Source organism: Prorops nasuta, unplaced genomic scaffold (genome assembly GCF_024137725.1).
Source record: "Prorops nasuta isolate Cenicafe-Biocafe unplaced genomic scaffold, Cenicafe_Pnas_1.2 PNAS00006, whole genome shotgun sequence".
Classification (NCBI taxonomy): Eukaryota; Metazoa; Arthropoda; class Insecta; order Hymenoptera; family Bethylidae; genus Prorops; species Prorops nasuta.
The window spans coordinates 9,962,085-9,978,424 of NW_027116803.1; the positions used below are offsets into that span (position 1 = coordinate 9,962,085).

The 16,340-nt window shown below is 36.6% G+C and overlaps 1 protein-coding gene across 8 annotated transcripts in view; it reads left to right on the forward strand.

Annotated features, from left to right (window-relative positions):
- The window catches only part of Pfk (ATP-dependent 6-phosphofructokinase), a 433,792-nt gene that overhangs the window by 378,827 nt on the left and 38,625 nt on the right, over positions 1-16,340 (forward strand). The window contains exons 15-16 of one of the 8 annotated variants that reach the window (XR_010822829.1): positions 1,606-1,744; positions 1,848-2,416. The exons of 2 other annotated variants lie outside the window; for them this stretch is intronic. Coding sequence is in view for 3 of the 6 variants with exons in the window: in XM_066728952.1 (XP_066585049.1) it covers positions 1,606-1,630 (25 nt within the window). In the remaining 3 variants the exon portion in view is untranslated. Of the gene's footprint in view, positions 1-221; positions 588-1,515; positions 1,822-1,847; positions 2,417-16,340 lie in introns of those variants that run through there. 5 more of the 8 variants (XR_010822830.1, XR_010822831.1, XM_066728954.1 and 2 more) reach the window with 5 other exon arrangements.

The following is a 16,340-nucleotide window of genomic DNA, read 5'->3' on the forward strand; positions in this document are numbered from 1 at the left end:
TACATGCTTCTAAAACAGTTACTGATAAATTACTATTATTTGAACGGACAGTTAACTACCGCAAGTAGAATTAACTTTCCTTAGATAGCCAGTATTCAATTTAATTAACAGCTCTGCTTTTGCTTTTTAGTATCATAAACATTAGTGCTTAGCAATCCTTGCACATGAGAGTCAATTTTCAAACTGCTTTCCTCTTTAATATCAGCATCGTCCCTTTACAGCACCCGTAGATAAATCGAAAGTCAGAATGGTCCATATACCCAACATTAGTTTAGTTCAGTAATGCCAATCTGCGGACGAAAGGACTTCCCACCATCCGTCTGCGGACTCACCAATACGTTCAGTGATGCTTGCATCCGTGAGTCGACCCCGCTTCCCTAGTTACGCACACCATTGTATGGATGTGTACATGTCTCGGCTTTCATCGCTCAACTTCGGTGAGCGCCGGTAATCTGGGGTGCGAAAGAGAGCGGAATAGTTTTCTCGGATCTCTCTGTCTCATCCCCGAACTGATCCGAATTTAACGTCGTTCAGACGACGAGTTCAAATCCTTTTCGGCCAGCAGCCTCGCCTTTTATAGATTCCAATTCGATTACTCCAAAGAACTTGTAAATGATAATTAAGAAATTCTCAACATGCTTATTTACTCTAGTACCATTAAATAATAAATATAAATAGTATTTTAACATATAGAATATAGTAACGTACAACTTTAATTTCCACACCCCTTTTTATACAATACAAATTTCATTTTTTATCCCATTAATAATAATGATTGTATTTCTAATTGCTATTCATAAGCATTCTTCCAATATAAAAATCTTATAAAATTAAAAAAAAAAAATTGGAAAACATTTAAATCCACGACGATCTGTATAGCGAGCAGATATCCGCGTAGAAAAACATAGTCTAGTAAAGATTTGGCAATCCAATGGCAAAGGAATGGAAAAAACTGGCGAAGCTCTAATAGCCAACGAAAAGGCAATCTTTTACATCACCCATTGCCATACTTGATGCAATATGGGAATCCAGTGTTTTTCCATTCCTTTGCCATCGGATTGCCACATCTTTACCAGATTACTTTTTTCTACGCGGATATCTGCTCGCTATATTGATCGTCGCGGGTTTGAATCCCTTTCAAATTTTTTTTTTTTAATCTTATAAGATTTTTATATTGGTAGAATGCTTTTGAATAGCAATTAGTAATACAATCATTATTATTAATGGAATAAAAAATGAAATTTGTATTGTATAAAAGGGGGTGTGAAAATTAAAGTTGTACATTACTATATTCTATATGTTAAAATATTATTTATATTTATTATTTAATAGTACTAGAGTAAATAACCATGTTGAACATTTCTTAACAATCATTTAAAAGTTCTTTGAAGTAATTAAACTGGAATCTATAAAAGAAAAGGCGAAGCTGCCGACCGAAAAGGATTTGAACTCGTCGGCTGAACGTAGTTAAGTTTGGATCAGTTCGGAGATGAGACAGAGGACGTTTATTTGCAGAGGTCAGATCCGATTCACAAATCAGACTTTTCGCAGAATTGCAATTTACCAAAATATATCCCATATAACCATAGACTAACCCGTATCTAGTGAGGAGGCTTCCGGGAGTGACTGATCCGGATCCGGATCAGTGGAGAAAGTTAGGGCCTACTCAGACAGACTAACTGGACAAGCTCGTACTCACTTCTCTGAAGATGATACATTTTATTTTAAATAAACGGAAGAGACGGTAAGATAAAATTTTCAGATGAGTAATTTATTATACCAATAAAATATTAAAAGAATCTTATAAATGGAAAAAAATGCTTTGTGTTAATTTAATTTCATTATAGGTAACTAGGCTTTAACAGATAATAAATATTCTAATGGGGAGCTTGCAGTGAAGATATTACAAAAATAATGATAATAATTGATATAGTGTGGCTTCTCTTAACCGTTTAACTGGCTATGCATCATATTGTACAAATAAGAACTGAGCCAATTCTATCTTTGTATCATACATGTACAAATAAAGATAACTTTGCAAATTTTAATGGGATTTCAACAAAACTTCGTATACTACAGTTTTTGGGGATGCTGAATCAAAATTTATTATCAGAATTATAAAATTCAATATGGTGGATTCGAAATGGCCTACTTTAAATGATCTTTTAATAACTAATCAGAAAGTAATCATCAGATAATGATGGTGATAGACTACGTAATCTTTTATGACGTATTAGCATTTTTCATCCAAGATATTTTGAAAATGTAACTAAAAAAATGTAGTAAGTTAACCCTAGAATGGTACACTTTTTTTTTTACCCGAGAAAGGTACACTGGGGTACAAACGTACCCTGCGCATTCAATCACAATTTTCGCAGGTAAAATTGTATGAAACGTGGCTTTATAATATATGGTTCTCTTTGTTTTTTAATTGTGAAAACAACTACGTTTGTTAAAAAATGGAATTTATTGAATAAATAATAAACAAATTAATTTAAACAAAAAAAATACGATTTTGAATTTTCTTATTAAAATTGTTATTACTTTGGGATTTTTTCACCGATTTTCAAAAAACCAACAGATTTTAAAAGTTAAAATAATTTTCTACAACCGGGATAAAATGGAATTTTGATTTTTTAAAAAAAGTACAATTATTCGGAAGAGTGAAAGGTGAATAATCAGGTAATGGAGAATACCACGAAATAATGTGAAAATTGAAATAATAAATTTATTTATGATAAATAAAACTTAAAAATACAAATATTATGATAAAATTTATAATTAATTAATGAATTATAATAAATGAAATGAAAATTTTAGTCGTGCATACTGCATTGTTCGCACTTGGTTTCGCGGTGAGTAGAGGAGCTATGCGGTTCCGATGACAGGGAGTGGGGGAAGCTGTTTTGTGGTGTGGAAGGGGGATGGGTGGGGATAAGACTCTCTTAGTATGGTAGTGGTGGGGATGAGGAAGGAAAGGGTCTTATAGTGGGACCGAGTTTGGTTAGGTAGGGGGTATTTTTCACCCTATGTCACAGTTGGAAGGTCTTATAGTGGGACCGGGTTTGGTTAGGGAGGGGGTATTTTTCACCCTATGGTACCGTTGGTTAGTTATCCTACGGGGATCTAAGTTATCCTACGGGGACCTAAGTTATCCTACGGACCTAAGTTATTCTACGGGGCCCTAGTTGAGGGAAGGTTTTTTCACCCTTCGAAGTCGATGGTTAGTTACCTTACGTAGCCTAACTATTTCCGACTCTGCTACACAGATAAACTAGGTTGAGTTAATTGCTAGTTCCAGTAGTCACCGCTAGGTGACTGCCTTCCTTAATCTTCTTTCGCGCTAATGGTATTTTAATATTACGTAATTACACACACGGGTGAACTAGATAAATTTAATTGATAGTACCAGTAATTGCCGCTAGGTGGCTACCGCAATCTCCCCTTTTCTCGTTAGTTAAATTGTAGATAGCTATTTTGATAAGTTGCTGATATCATGCAAGGAATTAACTTTCCATCGAGCATGGAATTATAACTTTGCATGGTTTTTAACTAAACCTATGCAACCGATAACAAAATATCCTTTAAATGAAAGGATACAATTATAATAATCTCCCCTATTGGGGAGAATAAAAATTGAACATCATTTTCAGGAATATTAACATTTTTGCTAGGACAACTTATTTAGTCCTAGCTCTTACTACACCCAGGTCAGGTTCACCCTTTGCATGGAGGCTCTCCATTGATTTGGGGAGAATAATAATTTAATATCAATTTCAGGAATATTAACCCATTAACGTCCAAAATGTCAAAATTTCTTGCACGTTTTCAAAGTGATTTTTTCCTATGTAATTGGCGTTGAAAAAATTCTTGAACTACATATTCTGATGTAAAATTGCATGCTCTTTCAGAATCCGTTGCCAGAATCATGATAAAACTCACAGGAAAAGAGATATGCTCGATTGAAACATAAAAAACACCTAAATTTTCGAAAAAAAAAATTTTTAGGATTTTTTTTCGAAGTGTTACGGTGAAGATATCACCTTGCGACCCTGATCAAAGGTGATCATGGGAGTTGAAGTTTAACAGAGAATTTTTTTGTTGACCTTAAACCATCGCTTCTTTACAAAATAGCGGAAAAAACGATTTTTTTTTTCAATCTTCATCAACTTTTTTCTCGAAATTTATGGACTTTAGAAAAAAATTCATAAAAACAAAAATGCCTTAGAATCGCTCGGGGAACATTCTCAAATTTTTTCAGAATTTTTTGAGACAATTTTTGATTTTCCGGGAAACTTGTGAAATGGAATTTTCAAAAATGTCTCCAAAAATTCTGAAAAAATGTTAGGATGTTTCTCGAGTGCTTCTAAGACATTTTTGTTCTTATGAATTTTTTTCTAAAGTCCATAGATTTCGAGAAAAAAATGGATAAAGTTGAAAAAATAAAAATTCGTTTCGGCCGATGTTTTGAAAACCTATTGGTAAAAAAACGTTCTGTCTACGAAAACTCGGAAAAAATTTTACAATATTGCTCGAATGATTCTAACTTATTTTCATTCTCTTTTCAAAGACTTATAGATTCCGACAAAAATTTCATCCTTTATTTCCATTTCATTTCGGCAGATAAGCGTAATTTTTGGTCTCATGTATTCATGAATATTCGTCTTTTTTTGTTCTCTTCTTTCGTATTTTTGTACATACGGATGAGTGATAAATAAACGAAATCATTAATTTCATACATTATGTCGCGGAAACGTGTAAGATCTTCTGAATATGAATCAGATTCTTCAGATAGTGATTCAGAACGCAACGTATTGATTCCGGATCCTGACTATTCAGGTTCCGATGATTCTGGTTCCGATTTTGATTCAGATTGCGAACATGAAATACCCAATATTACTTACAATAAAGCTCGTGCAAATTATTCTGAAAAACAAGATAAACTTGAAAAAGGTCATGAATTCACTTGGATTAAGGGTGAAAAGTTACACCCTGATTCTTGTGAAGATAAAGTATTATTGTCCGAATCGCAAAAAAAGAAAATACGTAGGAACGAACCTTTTCAATTGTTTGAAACCTTTTTTTCTATTGAAATGAAAAAATATATTATTGATGCGTGTAAAGACAATGGTTATGATCTGAAATTGAAAGATCTTGATACTTTTATTGGAATAATTATTTTTTCTACATTCAATCCCAGAAAATCACAGAGAGATTACTGGTCATCTGATCCGTATTTATCTAATGAAGTAGTTTCTTCTGCAATGTCTCGCCAACAATTTGAAATCACAAAATCTAAATTGAAGTTTTCAAAAAACAAAGACAAAGATTCAAATGATCGAGGATGGCGCGTTCGTTCTCTACTGAAACTTTTTCAAAATAACATCATGAAATTCGGAATATGGAGAACTGCTCTATCCGTTGATGAGATGATGGCCAAATTCTATGCAAAAACTGTTTTGAAACAATTTATTCGAGGAAAACCGATAAGATTTGGTTTGAAATTTTGGGGCTTGTGTACTTCGGACGGCTATCTACTGAATTTGGATCTTTATTGCGGCAAGAATTCTCAAATTGGAGATAAGTTATCTAAATGTGCTTTAGGTTCACGAGTAGTATTATATTTATTACAACCATTTTTTCAAATAATAAGTTATAACAAAATTTCTCAATTTCATCTGTACTTTGACAACTTCTTCACGAACATGGATTTGGTATTACATTTGAAGAAATTGCGTTTGAAATGCACTGGTACTATCAGAGATAATCGAGTCAAAGAAAAAAATGTGCTTGATAAGAAAGCTCCAAGAGGGACATATGTGGTGAAGCACGACGTAAACAGTGGCATAAATTTCATTACTATCATGGATTCGAAGCCCGTCTCAATAGCTTCAACTGCAGCAGGTGTCAATCCTCTATCTATTTCAAAAAGATACAGCGCAGAGGCTAAATCTAAAATTGAAATACCTTTTCCGCAAGCTTTTCACCTATATAACAAATTCATGGGAGGTGTTGACCTGCATGACGGACATTGCAATGACATACTCCCAAGTATACGATCAAAAAAATGGACATGGGTAGTTTTTATGAGACTTATACAGGCGTCTATTACTAATTCTCTTGTAATTTTCAATGCTGCTAACGATGGAAAGAAAAAAGTTGGAATAAAAGAGTTCACTATTTCGATTGCCAAATACTACTTACAAAAAAGTAGTCGCAAAAGTGAAGCACATGGACGATCTAATAGTGACAAATTGAGGATTTGTTCGAATGGAAACTGTCCAATAAGAACAAGAATTTTCTGCAAAACATGTAATTTAAATATTTGCAATAAATGTTGGCTAAAAAAGCACACCTAAAAGTATGAATAAGTGAGAGGCAAGGGGACTCACGGAAAACAAGCACCCCGAGACGTGAGAGGCAAGGGGACTCACGGGAAAAAAGCACCCCAAAGGAGACAGAATTTTACCACGTCCACGCCGTAGTCTCTGGGTAACGCTAAGAGTAAAAAAATCTTCCTAAAATTTGCACAGAAATCGTTTTTTACCAATAGGTTTTTAGAACATAGCGGCCGAAACGAATTTTTATTTTTTCAACTTTATCAATTTTTTTCTCGAAGTCTATGGACTTTAGAAAAAAATTCATAAGAACAAAAATGTCTTACAAGCACTCGAGAAACATCCTAAAATTTTTTCAGAATTTTTGGAGACATTTTTGAAAATTCCATTTCACAAGTTTCCCGGAAAATCAAAAATTGTCTCAACAAATTCTGAAAAAATTTGAGAATGTTCCTCGAGCGATTCTAAGGCATTTTTGTTTTTATGAATTTTTTTCTAAAGACCATAGATTTCGAGAAAAAAGTTGATGAATATTGAAAAAAAAAAAATTCGTTTTTTCCGCCATTTTGTAAAGAAGCGATGGTTCAAGGTCAACAAAAAAATTCCCTGTTAAACTTCAACTCCCATGATCACCTTTGATCACGGTCGCAAGGTGAGATCTTCACCGTAACACTTCGAAAAAAAATCCTAAAAATTTTTTTTTTCGAAAATTTAGGTGTTTTTTATGTTTCAATCGAGCATATCTCTTTTCCTGTGAGTTTTATCATGATTCTGGCAACGGATTCTGAAAGAGCATGCAATTTTACATCAGAATATGTAGTTCAAGAATTTTTTCAACGCCAATTACATATGAAAAAATCACTTTGAAAACGTGCAAGAAATTTTGACATTTTGGACGTTAATGAGTTAATATTTTGATAAAACAACTTATTGAGTCCTAGCTCTTATAAAACTTTAGATATTGAATAAAAAACTGTTCTAAGAATTTGTATAGCCTATCCTTAAGATTATCCCAACCTATGTCATGCCATTTCTCCCTGACTTATCTTTTAGCCATTTTTTTAGCATTTTCAGGTAAGCATATCATACTATCCATCTAACAAGCAGGCTAGGCTTTAGAAAGGGAAGAGTTGTCAGAGCACTTCAGTTTTTTTGAAGGGTAAAGCAAAAAATAACTTTTACCTAGACATTAAGAAGCTGTATTGGCATCATTCTAGCAATTGGAGAACTGATTGCTGAGTGTGCTGATATCTTTCTAGAACGGATATGCTCGAGTACCTGACGCTTGAGATCGTGTCATGACTTGTTACTTGATTTATGACCTTTTAGATCCCCGATTGTTTCATATTTTATCAATTTTTTATATCCCTAGCTATCGAGAGGAATGTGCGCGTAAATTTTACCGTTTCACTTAAGAAAAGTCTGCAACACGTTTATGCAATTAAAAGAATTCTGGAGAAACCACTGGTGACGTGTCATTACTTTTTTGACGCAAATTTTCCCCAGTTCACTTTAGAAAAGTCTACAACATGATTATGCAATTAAAACTATTCAGGAGAAACGGCTTGTAACGACTTACGACTTGTTTGACGCAAATTTCGTAGGCGGGCAAGAATACCCACCACCCAAATATTAACTTCCAATAAGAATGCATCTCATCCCCTTCCATGAATGCATCTCATCCCTTCCACCATTTTTTAAAACCAATGTTGTTAGTGTGGTATGAAAATTTAGAACAGGAGGATATCGTCATACGATCTTTATTATTCGGCGTCTAGAGTCCAACTGACTCCGTTACAATTTGAGTAGGCTGTACAGAGGTCACCAAGTGCGGCGGTTACAATTTAAAATTTCACTTATAGTGAATACTATAACTCGTCCATCCTGACGGATTGACCGTCTCGGACAATCCTAATACACAGTGTGTTTCTTAACCTAATAATACTATTATAAATAAAACGATACAAATTTCTTTTTCTGTACAAAGTTTTCATAGTATGACGACAGTAATGTTTATGCTTCCGCTTAAGCGATTTATTAAATTATATTATTAATCTATCCATAGTTTCATCCGATCCGCTGAAACTACGCTATTATGTGGAATCTGCGTAATTTGGAATCCAGGGAGATCTCGAACAACGTATCTATCCGCGCCTAATACCTTATCCACGATATAAGGGCCTTTGTACTTAGGGATAAGCTTTTTATTTGTTCCCACCGTAGTGTCAACGTTGCTAATTACGACGTAATCGCCTTTCTGATATGATCGAGCTTCCATGTGGTTACGGTTATAACGTTGTTCCATTTTCTCTTGGCCCGTAACTAATTTATCCGAAGCATTTTTTCTAATGGTTAGAAGATCTCGATTTTCTGCAATACGATCGCTTAACAGTAGTCCTATATGATCGTTGGGACGACCTAATTGAGCTACTCCAAACAGCAATCGACTTGGTGTATCTCCTATGGACCTATACACAGTGTTATTAATCCCAAATTCAACCAATGGTAGAGCCAGATCCCATTTTTTAGGATCTTCACACTCCTTGGCCAGCATGGGTGTCAACATCCGGTGGAACCTCTCCACTTGTCCGTTAGCCCTTGGAGTGCCTACTGCGACTAGAACGTGTCTGATCAATTCTTCTTTCATGAATTTTGTCAATTCGATCGAGGTGAATGCAGTGCCGCGATCGCTAGTTAATTGCCGGGGTCTACCATAGCTCCGGAAATAATCATTCAAATGTTTAATAGTCTCAGACGATGTTGTCGACTTACAAGCGTAAAACCGTGTAAACTTAGTAAATCCGTCGACTTTTGATAATACATATTTATATCCTTTTCCGGTTTTTTCGAGGGGGCCATAGTGGTCCACGTGTAGTGTCACAAATGGCAGCTCGCCTTTTGGAATGGTGTGCAAGTATCCCTCTGATTGACCACTAGGGCCAGAATATTCAATACATTTCAAACAATTTCCTATGTATCGTTTAACCTTTTCGCGCATGCGTGGAAACCAGTAGATTTTTAAGATGCTATCGAGCACTTTACTAATACCAACGTGTCCTAAGTCATCATGACACGTGCGGATGACATTATTTTCCATGGATTCGGGGACATAAAATAGTAGATCCCGTTTATTCATCTTCCGATAGACCAGTCCGTCCCGCAATTCAAACATCTTGTTTTCACTAGTTTCCAAGCTTCCGCGGATTTTACGTATTTCTGCATCGCGGTCCTGCTTGATCGAGGGGGTTTGCTCGAAAGTATTTCCTTCTAATACTAAAATGCTACGACACCTGCTTAATGGGTCAACGTGGGCCATGCGCTTTCCCGGACGATGGACGATCTCAAAATCATATTGCTGTAATACCATAGCCCAGCGTGCGATCCTGGGATTGATAGTCTGTTTACTTATTCTTAGGCGAAAACTATCACAGTCAGTCATTATTTTAAACCGAATTCCGTATAAATATACGTGAAACCGTTTGAGCGCGTAAATGACAGCTAAGCACTCGAGCTCGTAACTGTGGTATCTTGATTCGACAGAGGTAGTTCGATGACTGAAATAAGAAATTGGGCGAAATTGACCATCATCCTGTTGCTGGAGCAAAATAGCACCAAATCCGCTTGCGCTCGCGTCACAGTGTAATTCCGTAATTGCAGTAGGCGAATATATTGCGAGTGTTGGACAGTTCGTCAATGCCGTTTTGAGTTTTTCGAAGGCTTGTTGCTCGTCCATACCGAATTTAAATAAAACGTCTTTCTTTAACAATTCATATAATGGTCTGGCAATGACTGAGAACTGAGGTATGAATCTACGGAAATAGCTTGCGAGGCCAATGGAACGCTTAACATCTTTGGTATTCTGCGGGATAGGGTAGCTGATAACCGATTTAACATTCTCTTCATTAGGTCGAATGCCGTCAACATCGATAGTGTATCCAAGATAAGTGATATTTTTACATAAGAATAAACACTTATCCAGCTGAAACTCTAAATTATTTCGCCGTGCGATTTCAAAAACTTCCCGTAGAACATCAAAATGTTCCTCTAACTGCTCCGTTGCGATCAAGATATCATCCATGTATATCAGAACTTTCTCTATTACGATCAATGGCTTGAATATATTATGAATGTATCTTTGAAATACGCGGGGTGCGTTAGTTAGCCCAAAGGGCATTTTCACGTATTCAAATTGGCCTAAGGGAGTGATAAACGCAGTATACTTTATCGAAGATTCCGATACCTTTACGTGATGGAATCCATTTCTCAAATCAAGGGTACTGTAGAAACGTTTATTTTTCAGCCGGTCCAGGTGATCCTCTATTAACGGGGATGGATAATTGTCCTTGATAGTAATCTTATTTAATTCCCTATAGTCTATACAAAGTCGCAGATCGCCATTCTTTTTTCGCACTAGAACGATAGGGCTTGCATACGGCGAATTGCTTTCGCGAATAATTCCTTCGCTTTGGAGCCTACCTAGAATTTCACTTAGCTTTAGTTTATCGGCATACGCTATTCGTCGTGCTCGGAAACTAATTGGCTGATCGTGTTTTAAACAAATGGCCATTTCTGCTTCATATGGTTGTATGTCTGACGGGTTTCTATTAACATATGAACCGATATACAATGCTTTCAGTTTTTGTTTATCTTCAGGAGATGCCGTCTCCTCTATCTTTAAATTCGGTTCGTCCGGAACCTTGTCAATATGATCTATACATATAATAGTCCTCACAGCTTGGGCATAATCATCCAAAGGACCTTATTCAACTGTCGTTTGATAACCGGTTTCCTTTATTATTTTGCAAGTACCGGAAATTCTAAGCTGTATCGTCGGGCTCGAAGTAAAGTCTCGACCAAGTAGAGCATCACCACTCATTGTTTCCTCGGGTACAATAAAAAATTTAATTTTCATCTCGACGACATCAATTTTTACATCGTGTTCAAAGACTCCCATTATTTGCACGCGAGAACCATTTATGCCCCTATACTGATGCTTATTTTCCGCAACTGCCGCTAATTCAGAAGGTACATAATCGCGTTTGATTAAGCTTATTGGTGACCCAGTGTCTACCATCGCGATAACTGAGCAATAACGCTTATGACCATTGCTATCCGCGAATTCATATTCTACAGGTACCGTGTAGGGTTCAGTCTCGCCTACTGGCTGGATGACATTCAACGTTGACGATCCTCCTGGCGGTGCATTAACGAAATTACCATTGGTTAGTCGTGATGTTTCTGCGTTGGCTATGCTTCGTGGCTTCTTGCATTCACTCGCGCGATGGCCCTTTTCCTTACAATTGAAACATCTGAAATTTCCTCTCGACGGTGGATGCTGCCCGTTGTAACTCGTTCTGTCCTCCTTCTTCTGGGTCCCTGGTTGCGGCGCCGATTTCTTCTCTTCTAATATTACATTTTCCTTAGCTTTAGTTCCACTCCGCAGGGTTATATTTTCGAAGGCTTCCAGTAATTCAGCTGCGTCTGTGAATCTTTGCAGCCGTGCATGATCTCGCAGCCTGTGGTCCGGAATACCGTCAATGACATAATCTATAATCTCGTCTACTCCGATTGGAACCTGATTAGCTAGAATCGCTTTGTCATGATAATATGAGCTAAACGATTCGTTCGTTTGCCATATACGTCCTTCAAAAGTTCGTCGAAGCAATAGCTTACTTGGCCGATGGCTAAACATCTTTTTCATAGATGTCAGGAGATCCGTAGCTTCCATGATGATGTGCTCCGGCCTGGAGTGAAACCACTCCAACGCTTTTCCTTTTAATTTAGAGCTAATGAGTATTCTTGTGGCACTGTCATCTAAATTATACGTTGTCCTCAATAATTCAATTTGTTGCTGCCATTTCCAATACTCGTTGCCAGCACAGTCGAATTCGCCTATTAGGTCTTTAAGACCTCTCAACCCATTGCTACTATAGTCGCTAGTTGTGGAAGATCCGATTCTATTGTTCGTAGCGTGATTCCTCATAGCCGCGCTTCGCAGTAATTCGACTTCTCTTCGCAACAAATCTCGTTCGCGCCGGATCAGCTCAAGTTCCCTGCTAATATATTGATCAACATTGCCTATGCCAAGCTCTGATCGATGACCTCTTATGTTATTACGTGTCGGCTCGCCATTTCTTGTTGTAACCGTAATTTCGTCTTCGTGTTGTCTAGCGGTGTCTTCGTCTATTATATTGCTGGCCGTTTGATCGACCCCGTTATCGACCGCATGGTCCAATATAGATTCTTGAATTGGTACTAATCCTTCCTCCTTTTGTTCTACGTTCACTGGTTGCAATTTTTCAGCTATATTAGGATCGTGCTCCTGTAGCCTCATAATTAGATCAGTCTTGTTGCCCGAGGAAGGTAGATTTCGCTCACGCAGAAACTCCTTTAACTGCGTGACTCCGTACCGCTTAAGGTCCGGTTTAGACGCCATTTTATACACTCTATTTGCACACAGCGAAATATTCGTCGCGATGTTTAGTCGGTTCGTAATTTATTCGGCACCTAGCTCGATCAAGCACTATACTTGCACACCGCAACCGACACAATTTATCGTCCACTATAAGATCGCGTCTTGTGACTCGGGTCAGAATCCCACTTCTGAAGTTGTGGTATGAAAATTTAGAACAGGAGGATATCGTCATACGATCTTTATTATTCGGCGTCTAGAGTCCAACTGACTCCGTTACAATTTGAGTAGGCTGTACAGAGGTCGCCAAGTGCGGCGGTTACAATTTAAAATTTCACCTATAGTGAATACTATATTAGCAATCGGGAAATTTCAGTCAGTCAGTTTTCATTAGAAGCTTCAAGGAGGTGAAAGATCCAGTGCGAAGCTATATTCCGAATATTTTCCTAGCTGTACCACAGAAACTCGTTTTGGGTGGTAAGAATTATTCTTTTATTATTATTCTCTTTTCTTGCTATTCTATTTCAATGTTTTTTCTTTTCTCAATTTCTGTTTTTTTACAGAAAAATGGATTTAACCAAGATCAATGCACTTGCAAGTGTAACTTACGAACCTAAGACTTTCGTAAAGCTGAATACTTTTGAGGAGAATAAGGAGTATCAAATCACTGATTTAGTGAAAATTAAGACCAAATATGGAGAGAAATTAATAGCGAAGCTGGTTACAGACGAATGGTTCTTCCTAACCTCAAGGATGATGAAATTACTGGAGTCGCCTGATCTAATCAAAGAACTTCAAAATGCTGCATCAGCGAATACATTAAAAATCTTATATGTTGGAGGACGATACAATAATTTAGAATTTAAAGTTAACCAATGATAATCATAAGATAAATTTTGGAAATGTTTGTAAGGAATGTTTTTAAGGAATGACATCAATAAATGTTTATTATATCTTATTTATTTATTTTTTCTTTATCCCTCACTACATTAGTAAGATACATATAAATCTAGTCTATTATCTTACATTTCTAACAATACTAGTAAGCGGGTTATATTCAACAATTTTATCATGTATAATTAAACAAAACGCAGTAGTATTACTTGGAATATTTCTAGTACAATCAATCTCAATTTTAACATCAACAGTGCCTGATTTTATAGATTCATTTTGATGCGAACAATCGATGACGAAGAGAGGACCGTATTCCACAAAGTTTTTGTAGTTAAGCATTGGTTTCGACTGTTTTTCTTCTGAATAATATGAATGGATAAATTTAACATACATATCATATAGTACAGAATAACGGTTTTTTTCACTATCACAATCAATTCGTTCATATGGATAAAATTCTGAATTCAGATAGACTTTAACATCACGAACAGAACTGTCATTGAATCTAAGCACCTCCATATGCTGCGTACTCTTCTTATTTTGTCTAAATGCTAGTATAACATATCGAGGTTTCTCCAATTGTGTTGCAGCTTTTACGGCCCATGTATGCCTCTGTGTTTCAGGTAGAAGTGGATATTCGTAGAGTTCCCAGGAACGAAAAGCCATGGTTAGACTTTTGTTTTGCTCAATCAAACGTAGAAATTTAAGTTTTGTATAATCATTCAGTGATACATGAGGAATCCTCCACTGCACTTTTTGCAAATCAATTTTGGAGTTGATGATTTTTTTCGAAGAATGTAGTGAATTTATATCATCACGTACTCGAATAAGAACGAGTTCATGACGTGCATTTATTATAACTCTTCTGTAGTCTTCACAAAAACCCAACAGCATTTGCAATGGTACACAAAAGTTGACATGATTCGTAGACCTGTGATCTGTTAGAAACCATCCTGAATGACGTAGACTTGCAATTTCCTCAGCAGTTAAGGAGATGAGATTCTTCATGGAGCTAGTAATACCCACATTCTTACAGCGATCAATCTCAATACCAATCAATTCATAACGAATTTCATCAAACAAGAATGCCATGGAATTACAGTCAAGTCCTACGACATCTCGGGCTGTTGCATCTGGAGCACGGGTTCCAACGATTATCTTTCCCTCAATGTAGAGATAACTTTCACAGGGTAGAAGAATTAAATCTTGCTGTTGTATAGGAATTCGAATTTCATCACTATTTCCCAATGAGGCATTTGCATAAGGATTGTATGCATGCATTTCCATTTTAGTGATGCGATTGTCGAACACCGGTTGAGCGGTTACATCTAATGGATCCATTTTTATTTCTAACGTTGAAACCCAGTGATTGTAAAAAGGTGATATTTCTTCTTGTTAATGATGCTCCAACTTTACCTTCGCTCAATGTATTTTGTCCTCCAGCGTTACCTTCACTCAATGTATTCTGTCCTGCTGCAGCAGTTGGACTGATAGGCTCATCGAGTATCGGTGATTTATAAGTATTCTTGTAAATCAACATTTTCTAATATGTAAACGAATTGTGATTTCTTCACCTCCGAAATTTACTATACGATCTTCCTGATCGAGAATACGCAAGGTGAGACGGTCAATTACTTTCGCAATGACTGGCAAGTAAATGACGTTCTTCGGTGTTTCTGCTATTTTATAACCTGGCGGAACACTCGGAAAAAATTCATGTATAACATGTCGAGGTCTACCGTTTGTGTACGCACCAGCTGTAATGTTGCATTCAATGCGTAGAATATTTACTCTTATAATGTTTACGGGCTCGTCTGATTCAGCTAGTGTGTTCGGTGGAATAACACGATCTGATGAAAAACCCAACAAAGAGCCTATATTGTTAGGTTGTGTAAAATCAATCTGATATTTACACTTTATTTCTCTTTTTAATGTATTATTATTAGCACGTAGAACAATTACTTTTTCTTCATCACCTTTGAACAACTGAACACGTAAAAAGTCATTTATGGCATTGAGCTCATAACAACCTGCAGGTATAGTTAGCTCCTGATCATCAACGTAAAATATATTGTTTGTTTCATCAACATTAGCGATTGAATTGAAGCTCTTAAAGTCTACGAGATCGAGTTCATAGAGTCCATATTGTCCATCTCGAAGATCGATCGGGGGGAAAAAATTTGAATCCAATACTGAGTGACGGCCAGAGAGTGCAACTGTTAAAGACATTTTTCACTTAGAAACTTGACACACAACTGACCGCATATGCTTGAATCATACGATTGATATTGGTCGTGGTTGTAGTAGATTATAGCAGAAGGTCCAAAATATTCCAGAAGTTCAATTGGAGGTTTTAAATTTCCGAAGGAATCGAAATACTTAACGTGCTTATTACGTTTAACGTAAGTGACCCAATGTGTTTCAGGACCTTGTTCGTTATCAAGATTCACAATTGCGCACTCATTGCGTTGCACATTTTGAGGTAGAGATGTACGCATAAAGACTCCCCGAAAATGCGGTATTTCACGGCAGACGTTTGATAATTGTATATTACTAGTAGGTCCAGATTTAGGAAGTCCATTTATTTTCTTTTCCTTTTCACTCCCTCCCCTATTCGGCTGTATGGTGCGAGGTATAAACCATGTCCCCGTCTCGCTTCCATTAAGCGATTGGATCTATGCATTTCTTCCAATTGT